Raw genomic sequence first — 21,933 nt, forward strand, 5'->3', positions numbered from 1 at the left:
CCTTTAAAGGAGAAATGCTTGCTTTCCTAGCCAGGGTAGGTCATCTACTGCTAAGGAAGGGTGGTTTCTTGACCACTTGTGGTTAGTAGTATGTTGCGTTGAAAATTAAAAATGTTCACTTTGGGGTACCTGGTTGGCTCAGTGGGCTCTGCCTTCGGCTCAGGTCATGATCTCAGGGTCCTGGGATCGAGCCCTGCATCGGGCTCTCTGCTCAGCAGGGAGCCTGCTTCCTCCCCTCTCTCTCTGCCTGCCTCTCTGCCTACTTGTGATCTCTGTCTGTCAAATAAATAAATAAAATCTTTAAAAAAATGTTCACTTTTATGCAGATGCAAACACAATCACATTAACTTTATTTGAAGCTTTGATTACATTCTCGTTAATAAGCATATAATTACATGAAGCCAGTTTAACCATATAGCAACATGCATTTCATTTTAAAATTGGTTATTGGAAAGCTCGGCAAATGCTGGGATTATTAATTACTTAATAGAATTAGATATAATGCACATAAGGAGGTGACCAGCAGTCCTCTTGGGTCGCTGGTTCCCAGAAGAGTCTCAAAGGCTTAGAAATGTGGTTATGCAGATCAGAAAATTTCATTCTGGATTCTCCCACTTTGTTTTTGGTTTTGCTAAGAATCATACCTTAGGCATATTGATAGATAATTTTGATCATAAATCAGCCTTGCAAATAAACAGCAGGGGGCCTTGCCAGTTGGAATCTTGGAGCATAATACAAAGGATGTCAGCATCTTCTGTCATTGGGTCTGCGTTAGCATTGGCTACTTGCATGATGGCGTCTGTATTACCTTTTAGCTTCTGAGTCCTAAGCTGAGGTGATATGAAGGACACTCATATCACATGAGGGATATGAAAGACAACAGGGAATTAGTGGCTGCCCACCTTTCTATATGTCTGGACACTAAGTCTGCCAGATTCTTCAACTCATAGGGCTTATTCTCTCTCTAAAAATGTACCTGGGCTGGCATCAATGTGTGAAGGAGATGATCCCAGAGAGACAGATGAAATATAATCACTAATAAAAAAAGACTAATTCCTCATTTTTCCTGTCCCAAGTTAGCCTTGTTACTTCCTAGTCCTGAGGCCCCAAAAGAGTTAAAGTAAAGGATATTGGTTCCTGCTATCAGGCCACAGTGTGACAACCCTTATAGAATGCACCATAATACTGCATTATTTAATAGATCTGAGTATTGCACCTGCTATCTTATCTCCTCTTAGGTGATTAAGTTTCCCACAAATGCAATTTTTTAATATGGGGCCACATCTTCTCACAAGGTAAATCTGTGAAATTTGGCAGATAGTTGTTTTGCCGCAGGTGCAAGATGAAAGACCTTGCCCTGGCTTTGCCAAGAAGAAAAATGATGTTGTTCTTAATATCTGGGAAAAATAGTCTGACATAGGGCGTAGAACCTGATTCCAAAAAGGGAGTATAGAATTCTAGGGCCCAAATCATGTGCTTCTCTATCTTTTGGGGAGTATATTACCAAAAGGCTGAGTGGTAGATCAGAGTCTTGTTTTTACATGAAACCAGGTATTGAGCAAATCCCCTGGTTAAGAGAAGTCCTCTGATATTTGGAACTTCAGCCATTTGTGATGATAAATGATGACTTTTACTCTTATGAGCTATGAGAACTTAATTAGAGCTTAATTAAGGCTAATGCTCAGAATCCTTTGGAAGGTGGAGTGATTAAAAACTAACTTCCATATTGAATAGTCACACTGAAAAGTAGTCTTTGAAATACATGGCATCTCTACTCTAGGGCCCCTTGTAGTCCTGGCTGAGTCTCCACACCTAAGTTAAAGCAAGAGCTGACTATTTTTTGCATAAGAATTTCTTTAGCCAACACTATAAGAGGCCCAGTACTCAGGTCCGTCTCAGCTCCCTGTGCATTTATTCAGAAGGTCGTCTCTGAATCTGCAAATCCAGCTCGCCATACACATGTCTCAGGGCGTCACTGGTCATGCTGGCTATCAACTTCCGATGGCCAGACACCCAGGGTCGACACACTTCTTCCCATTGCACGGTGGAGTTGGGCTGAATTTCACTGTAAGGATGATAAAGAGAGGAAAGGTTTTACTTTGCAGAGAGGCAGATCCAGTTCCCCACCTTAACCAGGAAGCAGTGAGAACCCCTGCTTCCATCACAAGCTCTTTTTCTCTCAGTTGATGTTAGAGGAGACAGAAGGGCTGATTTTACCAGTTCCAACACAAATGAGGTCCCTAGATGGGGATGTGCCAATGACAGACTCATTGGGTCATCATTCCTTCCACTTGGGTGCATCAGCTGGCATCTGCGGCCACGCAGTAGATATGGTCCATCCAGTGCCTGGTGAAGGACTGAGTCCCCACTAGGCATGAATCACCTGACGTCTAGCTTATACCCCAGCCTCCACAGTAGCTTCGTGAATGTGACTGATCTTCCTGGGCTCATTTTGGGTCACTCTAGTTCCTTCCTGAATTAAACTCCTATCTGAATCCCCAGCTGCCTTTGCTGAGGTCCAGATATTCTGATTGGTTCTTGCCAATCCCTTTGGGATAGAGCTTATTCCCAGGCCTAAGATCTGGAACATAACCCTACCTGCTGCCAACGGATGGAGTGTTTGCATGTTTAAACACCAAATTGCATCCCCCTGCCCATGCACCTGTCTGCTATTCAATTGTATCCATTCTGATAATGGGGCTGGCCTTTAATGGTTCTGGTATTCTCATCTCCCTCTGCAGCATATGCTCTGAGATTTTCCTAAGCTTCATGGCCAAGCCCACTCCGGTGAATGATCAACCAGGGTTGGGAAGATTTAGGCTTCTCTGGGGTGCTTCACATATATTACACTATGGAAGCCTCAGGCGGAAGTTACATGCAGGTTTTACATGCATGATAGTCCCTCGAAGGGGTACCACTTGACACAATGAATAATTAAGAAAAATAGAGGAATAAACAAGTGAAGCAGTTTTTCCAAGATCACACAGCTGTGAATGGGCGGAGATGAGATTTGGACCCAGGTTGTTCTGATTCCCAAATCTATGCTCTTTCTATTATTGTATACTGTATTTCATACTATAGCCTCCATGAAGATGACTTTTCTGATCTCTGTGCTAGCTTTTTTTTTTTTTTAATAAGAAAGACAGATGCCCTTTTATTCAGTACTAAGAGCTTCTTGCAGTATTGTTCATAGAGGATTCCTGGTCTCTGCTCGCTGATCCTCAGGAAGAGCATGTAGTGGGTGGCCTTGCTGGGGATCTTGGGCCAGCACTTCTCTGGGAGGACATTAGGGAGATGAAGGGAGACGACCATAAGTGCCTTAGACAGAAAAGGGACCTGTTTTCATGGGGATTACTGAGGCACAGCAGGTCAGAATTGGAAAGGACTTAGAAATCACTTAGTCCAGCTACCTCATTTATAGGCAAAGAGGATGAGATCCTAAGGAGACTTATGGAATCTTCCACATTCATAGCCTGATGGCCCAGACCATGGATGAACAAAAACGTGCTGGGGAAAATGAAGAGCGCACTCGCGCTTAGATATGAGGAGCATGCTGTGCAGAGGAGTTCTGTGAATACATCCCTAGTGGAGGGTGCTTCCTACTAGTACCACGGAGGGACAGATCAAAGGAGCTGGGGATGCTGTAGCTTCAGACTGGAGTGGTGGTTGGAGGGGTCACAAGGGAGGGGAACTGCCAAAGAAATTCTGGAGTGGTTCAAAGGCCTCAGCTGTGGGATCCCCTATTTGCCCAGAGGGGCCAGGGCCATAGAGCATCACATTAAACACAGCCAAATTTCAAGGAGAAATGGGGGCCACATACCTGTGCTTGACCTATTCTATGTAAAGTTAGAACCCCCAAATTTCCTCAAATAGAGCTAAAACGATATCTATTTTAGATGGCAGTGGATGTGCAACCTCTGGGCTAGATTTCTAAACCTTAGAAATGTAGACACTAAATAAGAAATCACTTTCAAACTCTTCTACTTGTGTTCAGGGAATTGGGAAAGGCATCTAAGGCCTTGGGGACTCCTCTCTTTGGAACTGCTCCGGGCATGGTCTCTGCCACTGCAGGTCTAAATGTCTCAATTAATTTGGTATTTGCTAATTCTCTTCTTTATTTTTGTTCTTTATAAATGTGGTTCTATAAATTATTTTCATCCATGATATAAAAGCCAAACTGGGTGAAAAGTACACACATATAACCTAGATAGGTTGTTCAAACTCAGTAAGTTGATTTTATGATTCAAGGGTTGAAAAACATTGACCTCATCGTGTGTTTCTTTGCCTATATAAGGCAGACACTACAGAATATTGAATAGAGTGTGGGGGCACCTGGGTGGCTCAGTTGGTGAAGTGTCTGCCTTTGGCTCAGGCCATGATCCCAGGGACCTGGGATCAAGCTCCATATCGGGCTCTCCACTCAGCGGGGATCCTGCTTCTCCTCTTCCTCTGCATCCCACTCTGCCTACTTAGGCTTGCTTGCATTCTCTCTCTCTCTCTCTATCAAGTAAATAAATATTGAAAAAATGAATAGAGTGTGGAGAGGGGTGAATTATTATTTGTACTGCACTTAGAAGCATGGCATATATGGCAATCGCCAAGTCTCATTTAGATTTGTATTACTGTTGTTGTTGCTATAATTACTATTATTAACACAATCACCCTTGTGGTGGTTGTTTTCTCTGCCTGAACTCTGCAAAAGAACCAGGAAAGTAAGTTCCTCCTGCCTGTTTGCAAAAAAACGGTTCTTTGTCCTCATTTACAGTGATTAATTCAATATGAATACATGTTTCAAGATATTTATTTCTCAAGACCTGGGCTATTTTTACCCTGATCCATTTGTTCTTTCTTCCCTGGTTTCCCCAAGTGATCAATCAGAAACACTTTGCAAAATAGTTGTCTTGCTTCGGGATCTGGCCTGGGGCCATGTAACGCAGGTGACTACCTCAAATAGAAACTATAATCCCTGAGCTTCACTTCATTATTGACTCCCACTCACAAACTCAGCCCCATAATAATATTCACATACTTATCTCATACATGTATAGATGTCTACTCAAGACTATCATACAAAGATACTCATACATGAAGATGCACATGCATGTCTAAGTCTGCATTTATTCAAAGACAAATATGTCCAGAAAGAGAGAAGAATCACTCACTCATACTGGTAAGTAGAGTAATACTGGAATAATCCTATTTGCCTGAGGATAGATGTTGTGATAAATGGTTCTCAGTTAATGTGCTGAGCTATCAAGATACACTGGCCATTTATCATCTTGAATGCATACAGGCAAATGGGATTATTATTACAATAAACTGCAACTATCTATGGGTTGTTCTCCATGTGTCTAGCCCTCAGCTTCTGTCCTACTAAAGAAACTCAAAATTAAAAAAAAAATCACAAAGTCAGGGAACTTTTCTCTCGAAATAACTTACTGAACCCGATCATTTTTTAAAGACAAAAATGAATCTGGAAGATGAATTATTTGATGTTCTGGAAGTATCAAGTACAGAAACTTGAAAACTGAGAGTCTGTGGGGGCAGCACTTTCAAGCATCTGAGATAGGTGGGAGGTGGTGGCAGAAGGCAGGAAGGTGAAGCATCTCGGAGCACAGTTGGCGCGTACCCTGAGCAAAGAGTGAAACACCACTGCTTTCCTCATTCCTAGTTCAATTCCCTACTCTCTAGCTCTTGCCTTCCAGGACCCCAGCTTTGAGGTTGATGTCCTTTGTCTTCTAAGGCCCTGGCAGGACTATGGGTGGATATGTGGGGGTAGTGATTCCCTTGACTATTCAAGATGTGTATCCTAGAAGGGAATACAATCTTGTGAACGATTCTGTTTCTACACATTGCTCTTTTTAAGGGTCCAAGTTGTTACATGGATCTGTCACTCTTAGATCATAGCTTGGCAGCACTGGGTACCCTGGAGTGCTTATAATTATCTGACAATATGGATGTGGGTGCTGGCTGGCTCAGGTCTTGGTTGTGAATGTGTGTGCTGGAGTCAGGAGGAGACAGGGTAAGTAGTGCTCTCTCCAAAGTCCTAAACAGAACCTAGATCGTAAATATTTTCCGTCTCAAGTTCTTTCCAATTGTTGACAGTCTCAGAGAAATAAAGCTACCCTTGCATTGGAGAGAACCACCCCCTGCATCTGGATTCCCATGAGAGATTGAGGACCTTGTTTTCTGTCTGTTAGCTATCTGCCATAGCTGTGTTGGAAGTAATGACAAACAGTACCTTAAGGAAGAGTGTGGGCAGGGCATTTGCCTTGTGTCCATGTAAGGGCTGGACTCTTCCATCCTTTCCATGATTCATTCCACTTTGCCCTACTGCAATGTCAGATATTACCCATAAGCACCTGGACACTCCACCCACTTAGAGCCCTATGTATCCCAAATGGTGGGTCATTCCACTGTGTGAAGATTAATCTTTCTTCTAATACACAGATTGTCCTTTTTCATGCATTGGTCTGTGATCAAGGGGGTTTTTTGCCAGAGCCAAGGTGTGCTGGTAGCAGGAGGTTCTAGTACCCGCAGATGAGGTTTCTAGGGTTACCATTTGAGAAGGAAAAATTGGATGCAGCGGGGGGTTGTTCTGAGGAAGAAACGTGTTTCACTTTGCCTGAGTGATTCTCGCATCTGATTCGAGTGGGAAGGTGTGAGAAGGGGTGAGTGAGGCTGTCGTTTCTGACGAAAGCAGGGCTATCACTGCTGACCTCTCCCTCTCGCTAAGGATGATTTCTAATTTAATTCTTTTTTCCCTTCAACGTTCTTATTAGCACAGGAAGCGTTGTTATGTTTTGTGCTTGCTTTTTTAAAAAAAAGCACTCAAATTATTTTCCCTGTTGCTTATTGCATTCAATAAGCAGGCAGGCATCTCTTGGACAATGGGATTGCAGAAGCTGTGAACACTGTAATTTGAAAGAAATGCAGAGAGCCCTTAGTGGGCAAATTGTTCTTTAAAGGCATCGTGGAAGGGGTGAAGGAGGCATTGGCCTGGTCCCACAGATTCAGAGGGGGTAACTTCCAAAAAGAGTGTTAGGGAGATTCCTAACATATCTCGTCATCAGGCACTTTCTACAGCCTTCCACCTCCCCTTCTATGCTTCAGAAGTTCACCCCACAGGAAATATGCTAGACTGATTGATGCTGACAGGGACTTATTTGTGGTAGAAATGAAAGTATTAAGCCTCAAAGATTGGGATCCATTCTGGGTGTCACACTTTAAGAGGAGCACAGATGACCTGGAGTATGTGGGAAAGCGGCGGAAGCTAAAGCCACGTTAGGGGTCAGGAGAGGGTTAGAGAAGATGTGACAGTTGTTTGCAAATATTTCTAAGGCACCAGATGGAAGAGAGATGGGCTTTATTCTGTGCTGACCCAAATGACAGAATTAGGATCACCAGGTAGGATCAGAAGGTAGAATTGTTTTTGAACAATGAGAGCTACCTGACTGTGGAATGGGCTGTCTTGTTGGGGGACACTCTTTGTCAGCAGAAGTCAGAGAAGCTGAGCCACTATAAGGCACAGTCTGATGGGACTATATGTGAAAGAAGCAGTCCCATTCATTTTATCACAGAGCCTGAGGTAGTTATTGGTCCCCTAAATAGAGAACCAAGACTGAAACTCTTTAGGCTCCCCTTTATTTTACAGAAAGCAACAGTTCTAGAATGCTTGTATCAGGGAAATCTGGAAGGTGGATCTGGGAAGAAAGGACCCTTGAAAAGGGACATCTTTCAGCATAATAACTGACACAAACTAGGTACTCCATGTATACTAGTAGAATTGACACCTGAGGAGGTGGTATGGCAGAAGGCTTAAAACTTAATTTCTGAATCAGCCACCCTGAGGCTGAATCTGGGCACCTCTTATAAGCTGTAAAACTTGGGGCAAACCAGCTGACTTCTCAAAGCCTCTGCTCCCCAAAGGGTGATGATAATAGTACCTATCTCATTAGGATGGTCATAAGGATTAAATGATGGAAATGCCAGCCAAACCAATCCTACTTTTATCCCCTGAATCCTAGAAATGGCCAATAAGAATGCAGCAGCTTCTCAGACATATTCATCAGGTATTAGATGTAAGTTTGGAAAAGACAGAGAAAGCTACACCTTCCCACAGTCCCACATCCCTTGTCACCTTCTCAGTCCCCAATCCACACCTTACCGGAACATCTTCCTCCTTGGCTTCAACACTCCAGGACCATCCAGGTGTATCCACACATTCCTCAGAGTTTCTTTTAGAGGATTGGTGAACTCAACTGTCACCACCATGTCAGAACCAACCATCCTGGCGCCGCGGACCTAAGACAGGAGTTGGAGGAGAATGCAACTCATTAGCAGCACATAAACCCTTTCTGCTCTCCTGTGTCCTTAGCCATCTTCACTTTTGCTGGTTCTACAGAATGGTTATTTTCTGGCAGTAGAACTTGTGTGATGAGGATAGCTGATTGCTTTGACTGGGGGATACCTATTGAGACAAAGATGGAAAATTACTAATTAGGATCACACTCTTTTCCTCATTATAAAAACCACCCTAATTAGAGCTCAGGTTAATAGCCATGACCACCAGCTGCTCTTTCTCAGCAGGAGGTGGAAGTGTATTTGGTGAAGCAACACATTTCCATGGTGAGGATGGCCAGGCAGACTCTGCTTCTGGACAGGTATCAAGTTTCCTACCAGCACACAGGGGATTCCTACGTTCAAGAGGAAGAAAACGCTCCAGGGGCGCTGAGCCTTCTCACCTTTAGGTACACTAGAAAGAAATATGACCAAAGAGGGAGTCTTAACTGTGGAACTTGAAGAAAAGTAATTTGGATACTAAGATAGGCAAAAAAAGACTTTTCATCTGCACTTACAATGTCTGAGTCCAACAGAGTCTAAGCCCTTTGTTGGCAAGTTTATCTATGACAAGTCTCAGAAGTATCAGGTATTTGGCAAAGGATCTCATGAGGTGGCCAGAGTTCAAGGTCAGTTCAGCACTTACTAGTAGTGGGGCCTTGGGTGACTTCCTTAACCTTTTTGAGATTCAATTTTCCTGTCTCTAAGACTGGACTGACATTCCAGTGGGATCATTGATGTGAAATGCTATTATTATTTGCTCCTAGGCTGTGTTTACTAGGTCCAGGAACAGTACGCTTTCCTGACACCAACACGATGAGCTGGAAAGTGGCCATGTGGCTCTGAGGTTAGTTGGTTTGTCTGTTTAAGAGATAATATGTGCCAAATGGATAGATCTGACTAACCTCTACATAACTTGGGAGATAATAGTAATAGTAATAGTAATAGTTCCTACCTCGTGGGTAGAATGGGATTATGCATATAAAGCAATAAACACGCTGTAGGACACAAGGCAAAAGCCTTTATAGCACATACTGTTTTTGGAATAGCAATGCTCAAGGTAGTTTGTTTTATTCACCATATATTTAGTGTACTTTCAACTCCAACATCTAGCCAGAGCCCAACAAATATTTGTGAAATTAGGTTAACTGCTTAACAGTGGAATTTACGGACTGAGTTTCCTATGTAAGGACTCAGCCATTCTTACACCTTATTTCTTTAAGTGTCATATACTATAGAAAAAAAATCATATGGAAATGAGCCTTTCTTATGAACAGAGGAAAAGAGGAAGGACAATTCCCAGAGAAAAAGACTCTCACTGACTGACTTTGCAGTAAAGAACAAATCTTCATGGGCTTTACTCTTTAAGACACAGTTTGTGTCTAAATTTACATCTATGGAATTTTAAAAATCTATGAGAAAAATGAAAATTGCACCCAATTCTCCATGTCTAGTACATTCAAATCAGTATCTGCTGGGTGGGATGTGGGGAGTGGTAGCGTCAGAGGGATCAGGTGTAGAACAGACAAGGATCATGGTGCTGACCACAGCATGTGTCATCAAGAGAGCACAGATCATGGCCAAGTGGTTTCTCCAGGGCTTCGCTAGAGGTCTTCAGCCTGTCATGCACACAGAGTCACCTGGGGAACTTTAAAATCACAGAGGTCTAGGCCCACTCCCAAGCAATTAACTCGGAATCTCAGACGGAGCCTATAATAAGTTTACTCTAAGCACTCCTGTTGACTTCTAGGAGTCAACACCTAGATTGACTAAATTTTCACCCAGTGCTCCCTGGGTGAAAATCTCTGATATAGAAAAAACACTTAGAAGACAAGCTGAAATTTTCAACCCCCCCTTCCCAATGTCCTGATTCTCTCAATATATACGTTGGAAGTACAAAAGTGCTTTATGAGAATACTCTGAGTTCTCTTAGTTTAATTTTTGGGTGTGGCCAACATATTTTTCCTAAGTTGGCAAAAAAATTTCAGAACACTTAGATTTTTAAATATGTAAGATAAAGATAATATTTACAAAAGCTGTCTGAATTGGAGAAAGTGGGGCTGCTTCAGAGACCCTATTGGTAAAAGTCTGATCACTTTAATTTCGGGGGGGATATTTTGTAGCCATCTGCTGTCTTCAAGGCATGCTATTTATTATAGGTATGGACAGAAGCCCCTTACAAAAATCTGGTAATAGCTACTGATCCTTCCTCAACACAGACACACAAATACAAGACACATACACCCCTCACGTGTGGTTTTTGGGGATTCATTACAGACCCAGAAGATCTATCCATGGACCTCCCCAGGTTCATGGGCTGCAGGTGAAAAATGATTTCCATGTGTGAGGCTAGCTCTACAGGAAAATTCCTTCACTGTGGCAAGCAAAGCGTACCTTTCCAGGTCACTTTTGACAGTGTTGGGGAAATTAAGTGTTTGAAAGTCTGGCCTCTGTTCTTTGGGTCTTCATGGACAGGCTTTAGATTTGGCCATGATTGGAAAATTACGCCTTCTCACATAGTGCCTCACCATGCCTAACCAGTTTCCCTTCAGATGTTATTTCTGTAGCGGCTGCTTCCATGGGTGTGTAAATATTCCCTGGGCTTCCCCAATCCTGAGTAGGCAGGAGGCCAGGGAGAGTGGGAGGGTGAAAGGAGAGGTCTCTTCTCGGGTTGTAGAGTGTTTCTTTTGCAATTAACAAAGACTCAGTGTCCCTTTCCTGACATGCCTCTCCTGCACCCAGAATGTAAACTTCCTCTGCCTGACTACTGAGATGCTAATGAACCTTAGAGACTCAAACCAGCCAAATAGAAAAGCCTGTCTAGCAGTTAACATCACTGTTTCTGTGTGGGAGACTAAGTGGAGATATGTTCCTCCCTTCTTTTGAGGAAAACGGACATAGTATTTTCACAGTACGTGTGGATTGAAGCGAGGCACCATGCTTTGGTATCTGCCAAATGCTGAGAAGACCATTGTAGATGAAAATGTCCAAATCTAGTTCTGTAAGGAACCCACACTGCTCCCTTTTCTTTAGTGCTGCAAAAATAATTCCCTATATTGTCATTGTATTTCTGAATTTCTTGCTTTTGCAAGAAGTTAAACATAGGGAGCCTTGAGCAATCCAGAGGTTAGGTCAGGAAAAAACTTTTATGTGGACTCGCTTATGAGAAGAGTAGCCATTACTCAGTCCAGAGAAAAGGATAAAGTATATGTCATTCTTCATGACATCAAAGTCTCTTTTATGTGTTTGATAGTCCTTATTGTTCTCAATATTCTATTTAAAATATCTTCTTTTAAAATTTTTAAAAGATTTTATTTATTTATTTGTCAGAGAGAGAGAGAGAGCAAGCAAGTGCACAAGCAGGAGGAGCAGCAGGCAGAGGGAGAAGCAGGGACCCCAATGTGGGACTCAGTTCCAGGACTCTGGGATCATGACCTAAGCCAAAGGCAGACACTTAACTGACTGAGCCACGCAGGCATCTCTAAACTATCTGATTTTAGGGTACCTGCATGGCTCAGTCAGTTAAGCGTCTGCCTTTGGCTCAGGTCATGATCTCAGAGTCCTGGAATCGAGCCCCACATCCAGCACCCGCTCAGCGGAGAGCCTGCTTCTCCCTCTCCCTCTGCCTGCCACTCTGCCTACTTGTGCTGTCTGTCAAATAAATAAATAAAATATTTTTTAAAAATCTGTTTTTAAATATTGACTTGGGTATGATGCTTTCCTAGTTAAACATTCACCAATACTGACATACTGAGTTCTTGTCTTTTGTAGGACTTCATGGTAAAGAGTAACTATTTTGATTCTTTGGTGAAGGAGAAAGTTACTGATAGGCACACACACACACACACACACACACACACACACACACACTGATACTCACTCTTTAATCCTCACAACCCTATGATGTAGATACTATGAGTCTCTGCTTTCCAGAGGAACTGAGGTGCAGAGAAGTGAAGTAACTTGTTTGAGTTCACATGGATAGTAAGTAGGGGAAGTAAGAGGGAAGGCAGGCGATCTGGTGCCAGTCACTGCTCAACCACACCCCCACGCGGACTCGGATTGGTAGCCCTGAAAATAGCACCTCGCATAATTTTTAGTGTTTCTTTAGTAATGCAGGCTTGTGTTTCACTTACATTATCTTGTTTCATCTTCCCTACAGCCCTCTTTATGGGCTTGGGGGCAAACATTATCATTATCTTCATTCAATCGACGTCAGTCTGACACTTAGAAGATAATCAAAGAACCCAAGTGAACGGCGCTTGTAAACTGGCAGAACCCAGTGAGCAATCTAGGTCTTTCTGACTCCAAAACATTCCTCTGTAAGCCCTACATACACTGTCATCTCTGACAGCAAAGAGGCAAAAATAGTGACTTTTTTTCTGATGGAAGTAGCTGCTTTATCTTCTGAAATCCACTGATGAAATCATTCACGATATTAGCTTAGGCTACCATTAAACTTCCAGGTAAGCACAGTGATTATAATCTGACCCTGAACTAAATTTAAAAATGTATGTATAACCCAAGTCTTTGTTTTTTACTTCATTGGGGAGAGAATCCGATTCCTATGCCAGAGTAAAACATGACAAGGTAGCCCCGGGGCCTTGACACATTACTTGACGATAATAGGATTTTCTATTTAAGGTAAAGATAGAAATACAATTTTAAGAAAATAACCAGTAGCCTAAACAGAGTGGGATCATAGGAAGGTAGATAAGATTAATTATTCTTGAGGTTTTACCTTGTATATATGTTTCTTTTTTAAAATTCAATATAGCAAACGGGAAATGTATAGAGAAAATTATGTCTTAGGCACCCCAGTTAGCAGTGATTTCTCATTTTTGTTCTCAAATACAGGTTGTTCAATAGCTGTGCCCAGCAGGGAAATGGAAATGCACACTTATAGTGGCAGGGCTCGCTCAGAGACCTCGTCTAGGATGTGCTCTCCTGGCTGATGGAGCGTGTGCACGGTCTGCTCCTCTGTAACAAACAGCCATGAATGGGCAGAGAATCAGCTCCCCGAGCATGGAAAACCATGGCTGGTGGTGCCCCATCTGGGAACCTTTGGGGTACATAGGCTACACCTGTTCAGAGCCCTTCAGGATGGGACCCCATAGACTCACATCCTTGTTTTTCTCCCCAGATTGAGAAGACAGTGCCAAGGGCGACCACTGCAGTGGGTGAGACACAGAACAGGACTATAGTCAGGGGGAGCTGAGGGAGTGCTGCACTCAGGCTGTAAAGACCAGGGGCTGCTGCTGTGTGACCTCGGACCAAGTCCTTCCAACTCTCTGGGCCTTGTTTCCCTGTGCGGTTCTTGGGAGGAAATGTGAAATCATCTGACAAAGCATATGAAACGTGGCACTCATTGAATCTAAAGGCAATTGATGTTTAGAGGGAGAATCTGAAATTGCCAGCATGACCACGAGAACTTCCTCACCCAGAAGTCCTCTTCTGCGGAAGGACAGAAATGGTTTCTCAGGTACTGGAGTAAAGAGCCACAACGAGAGAAGCTGCCAGCCTCCACCAACACTTAAAAAAGTGGAGAAGCTCAGGTCCCCACGCCCACCAGCCTCCCGGTGACCTATGGTCATCCTGGTGGTCCAGACATGCCGTAGAGTCATGGAGAACCCAAGGGAGGTTGGAACGGATAAATGTGCTTGGTTGGTGACATTGGAGGGTTCTATCGGCTAGGCTTCAGGAGACAGAACACAGTCTTTCTTTCCTTCCTTCCTTCCTTCCTTCCTTCCTTTCTTTCTCTCTCTCTCTCTCTCTCTCTCTCTCTCTCTCCATCCCTCTTCCTTCCTCCCCTCCCTCCCCGCCCCCTCTCTCTTTCTCCTTTCTTTCTTGCCTTTCTTGCCTGGCTGGAAAGTTTCAGACGTTTACGCTGTCACAGAACAAAATGATTTACCCAGTAGCTGCCATGGGGGCACTCATTCCTCAAGCAGTTCTGCAATTTTACCTTCCCTCCAGGATAGAGGCATGTGAATTGAGATGCTGGAGGAGCAGGGCTCAGGCACTCCCCACGGCAACCCTCTGCTTTGCTCTCCTCTGGTTAAAATAGGGGCTTTGGGGAGCATGAGCAGAGGGGGAATGGAGAGGATTCTATACTTAACCTCAGTAAGACTGCTGAGTTCCAGTGAAGAAAAACCAATAGTGTTTCAAATCAGAGCAGATGTGGATGTGAAGACAGTGCTGGGGTTTATCTGTGCAAGTTAGGCAAGGGCACCCCTTTTTCGGGGCCGATGCTGCTCCCTGTATGGTACAGCAGGTGGTGAGTGGGTTGGATTTGGTTTCCTCCCTGCATCCCCCATCCCCAGGCTGGGTTATCTGCACCAGTGTTGGCCGGGAGTGGGGCCTGCCCAAAGGAAGATCTCAGCACGCTCCTGGGCTGGAGGTGGGGGGACACTGGGGACATTTCCTGTGGGACCTGTGTGGCCCTCAAGGCTGCAAGCCTAGAGGACATTCCGCATGTTGATTTCTATGAGTCACTTCCCTTTGTTGGCCCTGAGCTAGAACAGCCAACCTGAGCTAGAACAGAGCCATAGCACTTCTGGAGCTGACTGAGGGCAGCCACTGCTAGAAGGGAAATCAGCAGTCTCTCCCCATTTCAGAGAATAAGTCAATAAAAATGTTCCCGGTGTTGAGTTTTTCTCTGGTATTTTTTTTTTTTTTAAAAGCATTTGCTACAACTTATTTACAGAGTGCACACCAAATAACTATTTGTTGGATGGATTGAATACCTGCATGTGTAAATGTGTGAGTGGCTAGAAGGGAGGAATCAAAGGGAAGGAAACTCTTTCAGCCAACGGAGCAAATAAGCAAGGAGCACATGCCTGTTACTGTCTTGCTTGCGGGGCTCTTGCCCAACACCTAGTGGGGACTGGGCCCAACGCGGCGCGGGAGGAGGCAGGGAGCCATGTCAAAATGGTATCAAAAAAAGCTTGGAATCTCTCAATTGTTCTCATTCTGAATGCTAAAATGATTTTTTCCTTTAAATTTGGGGGTGCCTTGTGTTCATGGTTGTAATTAATTTTTTTTATTTTATGTTTTTATTCTAATTCCAGTTAGTTAACATACAGCGTGATGTTCGTTTCAGCTGCACAGCGCAGTGATTGAACACCGACACCCAGGGCTCGTGGAGACAGGTGCACTACTTAATCCCCATCACCTGTTTCACCCAGCCCCCCACTCCCTACCCTCTGGTAGCCGTCAGCTTGTTCTCTATAGATCAGAGTCTGTTTGTAGGTTTGTCTTTCTCTCTCTTTCTTTTTTCTTTTGCTTGTTTGTTTTGTTTCCTAAATTCCACGTATGAGTGAGATCATATGGTATTTCTTTTCTCTGATTTATTTTGCTTATATTCTCTAGCTCCATCCCTATCACTGAAAATGGCAATATTTCCTTCTTTCTATGGCTAAATAATATTCCATGATACACACACACACACACACACACACACACACACACACACACATCTTCTTTATCCATTCATCAACTGAAGGACACGGGCTGCTTCTGTATCTTGGTTATTGTAAATCACGCTGCTATAAACATCGGGATCATGGTTGCAGTTTTTTTTTTAATCACACACACAGGAAGTGGTTATGTTTTCTCCTAGCAAAACTGTCCCTAGTTCATATGAGGAAATTAGTTCTTTCAGTGTATTGTGATGTCCTACAAAGGCTGCAGGACGGGTTCCACGTGACAATACTACAGAGCTGTTTTATGATGGCACTTGGATGAATTCGTTTCCCAGATCCTGAATGGAGGTCATCTGAGGAACACGGGAATGCCTCCTCTCTCACAGTCTCATGCCGAGCACTGCAAGAGTGGTCGCCTTCCTGGGCATGTTCCCCAGGGAACAGAGCACACACTGCACACCTGGTGATCGATGCCACCTGGTGAGGTTACGTTTGCTCTAGACCAGAGGGCCACATGCTACCCGAAGCAATTCTCAGGGGTGCACCTGCTGGATTCCCAGGCACAGGTGGGACCAGGCATGGAGGGAGGCAGGGGATATTTATCAGCAACTACCAGGTCCTGGTGTGGGCTTAGCATTCTCACAAGCATCCCTGATGTTGATGCTCACAACTTGGAGTTTTGCATAGGATTGTACTGAGTAATAACTAATAATTATTCATAATATTAATTAAAAGAGTAATTATTATTAATTAAAATAAGAATGAATAATTAAGTGTTATTCATTCTACAAAAGTGGACTCAGAAGTTCAGAGAGACAATGTGCGTGAGACGGAGAGAAAGGAAGGGGAGGGGGAGGAGGAGGAGGAGGAGGAGGAGAGAAAGCAAGATGGTGACCAGGTGTGAGTGGTTGAGGATGTGCTATGATTACCATGGTTTCTTGCTAGACTCTTTATGGGGTTATTTCAATGATCCCTCCCAGAAACCCAACGAGGCCAGGACTCTTATCGGATCCATTTTACATAGAAGGAGGTCAGTAATTAGCCCAAAGCAGCTCACGTGGGATGATGAATTCAGGCAATCTGACTCCAGTCTTTGAAGTCACTATGCTGTTCTACCTCTCTACAGAGGGACTGCTGGTGTCCCTGCTGGAGTTCTCATCTATTTGGCTAAAGAACCTGAAAACTGAAGCCTTCACTGGTGATGGAGAACTGGAGAAATCCACCAGAACTGTTTCCACGTTACACAGCACAGATGGCAAGCAAGCCAGTCGCTAGCCTGCAGAACAGCCAGATTCCCTCCAGGTCCCCGTCCTCTCCAAAAAGTAGCTGTTCACTAAAAATCAAAATGGTGAATCTTTTCCTGACTCACAGCATCTTACAACTATCAACACATGAGAAAAACTCCATGTCTGATTTAATAAAACATACTTTTCTCTTCAAAATATTTTGATAGCACAGATAAAGAGCTGCGTGCTTATTAAAGTTTAATGAGTGTCTCTCCCTGCCATTTTCCACATGAGGATCAGACACTATGACTCATGCATGGTGGATGCCGGGAGTAGTTAACTGGGAGCACCATTTAACCCAGTCTCAATCTCTGTTTTCACAGGGACACATGCTGCCCCAGACGGGGTCCATTAGGGTATAAGCACACGTCCGCTGACCTTCCTGCTTTGAGAGTGACATAGGTTCAGAAAGGTGGGAGCAATAGTGCTCCTGGTTGATCTTTATTTGCTCTAAAAAGGGAGGGAGGGAAGGATAGGGGCACACCGGTTGCCAGGTGACTCCCACCTCAAGGCAAAGCTGGGGTCTCCCAGAAGAGGGCAGTGCCTTGGACAGAGGTTTATCTTCATTAGTGTCCTGCTGCCTGCCTGGACTCCATCCAGGGCAGGCCTTCTTGATCTTTCTGTAGACCGCCTACCGCTCTCCTTGCTTTTGCCCCCACTCTCTCCTAGCCTCTGGGATGGTCTCTGCACCCATGCCTGCAGCCTGAGATGTTATCCGTTCATTGAGGGTTGTCTACTGTTCTACCACCTTGAGTTTTGGTGCCTCGACCTGATGTGATCTCTCCTTCCCAGAACAGCACACACCGTCTGTTAAGGCCGGCACTTTCCATGGAAGTTCTCATGTAAGAGCAATGCAGCCTTGGGGTTATCTGCACAGACTTCCAGTCAGAAAGACCCCGCTCCTTCCCTGACCAGCATGTTATTACAGTCATGGACAGAATAGTGACCATACTAATGACGGCCACCTGATGCTTGGTGTTTACTGTGTATGTGGCATTAGGCATCCATCAGCTCATCATATACTCACAACAACCTGTGAGGTGAGTATGGCAATTTGCAGACGAGGAAAAAGAAGCTATGAGAGATTCAGTGATGCGTCAAGGCTCACACACATGAGAAGGCAGGCTTTGATCTCACAGCGTTTGGTCCCAGAACCCATTTTTTTTTTTTTTTAATCATGATGCTACCACCCACTCGGGGGCTCTGTTTTCTCATCTGTAAAATGGAGACTGCAATAATGCCCACCTCTAGGATGGGCACACGGACTAACTAAGATAATACCAGAGAAGTATAATAATCGAGAGCTCCGTGGCTCCTAGCTGCTGTCATTGTCATCACCACAGGCTGGTCTCACCCCTCTCCTGCCCCAAAGTGAAGGGGGGGATGGCCAAGTCCTCCTAACACTTTGTCTCTCACGCAGGGTCACCCTGTGCCCAGCATTCCTCACAGGGACCTTGAGAGGGTCTGTCCACTGTGGGCCTGACCTAGGCTCAAAGAGATTGACAAAGTGTTCTGCCTCTTCCTAGAATTCGGGGACGTGCATCCGAGGTAACTGTGGACCCCTTAGCCATTGTGCTTTTCTGCTTTCACGGCCTTTACCCCTTTGCCAACTCCTGCTTTAGACAAGTAATTCAACCCCTCTCCCCGAGGTCTCCGGGGCCAAGGTTCGTCATAACCTTCTCTTTCTCCTCTCCTCTCACTTCCCCCTCCCCTGCTCTTCCATCCGCCCCCTTCCCTCTCCCCTTCAACACCTCCCTTCCCCCCTCCCCTCCCTCCCCTGTTCCTCTCTCCTCCCTCCCCTTCTCTCTACTCCCCCTGCTTCCCCCTCCTCCACCCGACCCTTCTCCTCCGTTTCCCACTTCCCTCCCTTCCTTTTTGTCCCTCCTCTTCCTTCCTCTCCCCTGCTCCTCTTCTCTCCTCCCTTCATCCCTCCCTTCCCCCCCAACTTCCTCTCCCCTCCTCTCCCCTCCTCTCCTCTCCCCTCCTCTCCCCTCCTCTCCCCTCCCCTCCCCTCCCCTCCCCTCCCCTCCCCTCCTTTCCTCTCCTCTCCTCTCCTCTCCCCTCCCCTCCCCTCCCCTCCTCTCCTCTCCTCTCCCCTCCCCTCCCCTCCCCTCCTCTCCTCTCCTCTCCCTCCTCTCCCCTCCTCTCCCCTCCTCTCCCCTCCTCTCCCCTCCTCTCCCCTCCCCTCCCCTCCCCTCCCCTCCTCTCCCCTCCTCTCCTCTCCTCTCCCTCCCCCTGTTTCTCCCTTCCCTCCTTTTCTCTATGTCCTCTTTCTCCCTCTCAGTCACTCTCAGGATGATCATATCTTCAGTAGGCCAAGCAGCATCCCAGATCCCCGGCCCTGGAGCCAGAGTTTCTGGAACCAGGGCCCCCTACAGCTTGGTGACATCTGGGTGGCGTCAGGCTGTGAGGTGTTTTATGAGGAGCACCTCTTCCCTGGCTTGGATTTAGTTCGCCCCTGGGGTTGGTCTAGTTAATGAGGTTAGTGGTTGAGGGGCAGCTGAGGTGAGGATGTTCCTGCCTCCTCTCCTGAACGCGTAGCACTGGGCAGCAGCCAGGATCTCCATCTTGCTCTGGCTGGAGCCCTGGTCAAATGGCCCCGCCTCTAAGTAAGTTTCCTTCAGGAACAGCATCTCCCATACCTTTATGGAAATAAAAATTAAAAAACAAAAAACCCATAACTCTTTTAAAGGACGCTGCTGTTTCCCAGGTCACTCCACTTGTGGCCAAGGGAATTTCCACTCTGCCCCAGGGGAATTTCACTGCTCTTTAGGTAAACCCAGAAGATAACCAACAAATAACCTTTCACATTAATGATGTCTCAAAGATGAAAGGTATTAGTTTCCTTTATACATCCAGCTTATTGTCAGGGGTGCGATTAAATTCTATCCTATGCTGTGGCTGGAGCATCCCACAGCTTGGAGGGGCTCTCTCCTGAGACCTTCACAGGGACAGCGCATTGGTTCTTAATGAAGTGGGCCCCGCCTCTGGTGGGACAGGTCTCTCAGGGAGCACCTGCCATTGTGGAGGGACCCTGGTTACAGGACGGGCACCTCTCGCTACTGAATGCCCGTCCTCATTCCTTTGAAGGCCCCCCGGAGGAGCCCTATCCCACCCTCCATTTGTAGCTGTTTCCTGTTCTGCCTGAAGACCCTGCCTGACCTCATTTTTCAATTACATTCTCAGGCCTCTTGTGTGGATGGTACTGCCATGGGCTGTGGGTGGTGCCTGAGGGGGAAGGCCTCCTGATGACTTAAGCCTTTCTCAAAATGAAGGACTTGGGCTGTCTGGATGGGCATGGTCTGTCTGTGCTTGGTAAGCCCCGGCCTGGGTGACTCGTTCGTTACATGGCAGTCCTCTCGTGCCATGTGCACAGCACTAGACCCATTGATGGCTGCCCTGCTGAATGAATTAGCTTCACAAATGATTCACAGCAAAGGATTAATGAGACCCAGGGCTTACCGTCCCCTCCACCCCTGCCACCTCTAGGGCCATTTAAGATATGCACAACTTGGTAAACTTTGATCATCCCTTTAGAAGAATGATGCTTACCGTCTGTGCTAATATTTTTAATCACTTTTGGAAAAAAAAAAAAAAAGTTCTCCAGTACCTTGGAGTAAGGCTGACAAAAGGTGCCCTACCCCAAGGACATGGATGAAGGCCTGGGTTTCTGCTCACAGGACAGAAAGGTGTCTCAGGATGTGGCTACTGATGGTGCCAATGTTCCTCCAAAGAGGGAGCAAACAGGTTGCCATATTTGTGTTCCATTTTCATCCATCCTCAGCCCTTCTCTGTTAAGTTTCTTCAAACAATTTGGGGAGAGATTTCTGGTGGTAAACATAAGAACTACGAGGCAAACGGGCAAAATAACCATATGGTGATAGAAGTCAGGAAAGTGGTTCTCTTGGTGATGAAGGAAGGGGTTATTGACTGGAAAAGGCATGAAGGAACTTTCTGGAGTGTTGGAAATCCTCAATGTCTTCATCTGACTGGGAGTTGCCAAGCGTTCACGTATACACAAACCCACTGTCGCCAAGCTGACAGTGAGTGCCTCCTACTGTATACAGTTATATCCCAATGAACAAGATTACTGCCCCAAAGGCAGGCAGGACACAATCCCAGTGGTTTCCATTTCTTGCCATGCCTGACCCACTTTACTCTGGAGACACTGAAATTCTATCTGCATCCATTACACATCTTTATCTTCCTCCACAAGTATGTTTATACCCACAGGTTATATTTATATCTGCAGCCACATCTATATATTTAAATCTGGAGAGGAGAGGAAAGTGTTATATGTGTGTGTCTATATATAGGATAGTTTACTTCTTTCAAAGAACAGGAGGATCTTAGGCCCCTCCCCCCCCTTTTTATTTTGTTGAGCAGGACACACACACACATGCATGCATGCGCGCACACACACACACACACACACACACACACACACGAAGTATCCCTGACTGCCTAATCAACAACCTTGCTTTCTCCCTTGCCTGAGATGGTAAAACTGACCTTGATGGCGAGCTGGGGGATGATCAGCATGGTGGACTTCTGCTTGGCCAGAACATCCTTGGTCTCGTTGACACGCGCTGTGACAAAGAAATGTAGGTACGCTTGTTCCAGCAGCTGGCTCATGTACTCGCCTGCTCTGATCAGCACCTCCTCTTTCTTGGCTGGCAGGAGGAGAAACAAACACACAGGGCATCAGGACCTGAGTGAGATCTGCTTGACTTTGCCCAAGTGCCCCGTCCTCTACCCCATCGGGATTCAAGGGAGCAAAAGGACCCCAGCATCCACCAGACACACAACCAAGGTGAGGGACGAAGACTCAATCGAGGACAAAGTCTCCTGCCTTTTGGATAAAACAAGAATGTGCTAGAAATCTA

General features: G+C 45.4%; 1 protein-coding gene across 2 annotated transcripts in view; it reads right to left on the reverse strand.

Annotated features, from left to right (window-relative positions):
- Positions 1 to 316: 316 nt before the first annotated feature.
- Positions 317 to 21,933, reverse strand: part of F13A1 (coagulation factor XIII A chain) — a 164,617-nt gene continuing 143,000 nt past the window's right edge. For both annotated transcript variants that reach the window (XM_032341019.1, XM_032341021.1), the window contains exons 13-15: positions 21,560 to 21,720; positions 8,168 to 8,304; positions 317 to 2,065 (exon numbers count right to left, since the gene is read on the reverse strand). In XM_032341019.1, the coding sequence (XP_032196910.1) occupies positions 1,912 to 2,065; positions 8,168 to 8,304; positions 21,560 to 21,720 (452 nt within the window). In that variant the 3' untranslated portion in view covers positions 317 to 1,911. The remainder of the gene's footprint in view (positions 2,066 to 8,167; positions 8,305 to 21,559; positions 21,721 to 21,933) is intronic.

The sequence above is a fragment of the Mustela erminea genome, chromosome 4 (genome assembly GCF_009829155.1).
Source record: "Mustela erminea isolate mMusErm1 chromosome 4, mMusErm1.Pri, whole genome shotgun sequence".
Taxonomy (NCBI): domain Eukaryota; kingdom Metazoa; phylum Chordata; class Mammalia; order Carnivora; family Mustelidae; genus Mustela; species Mustela erminea.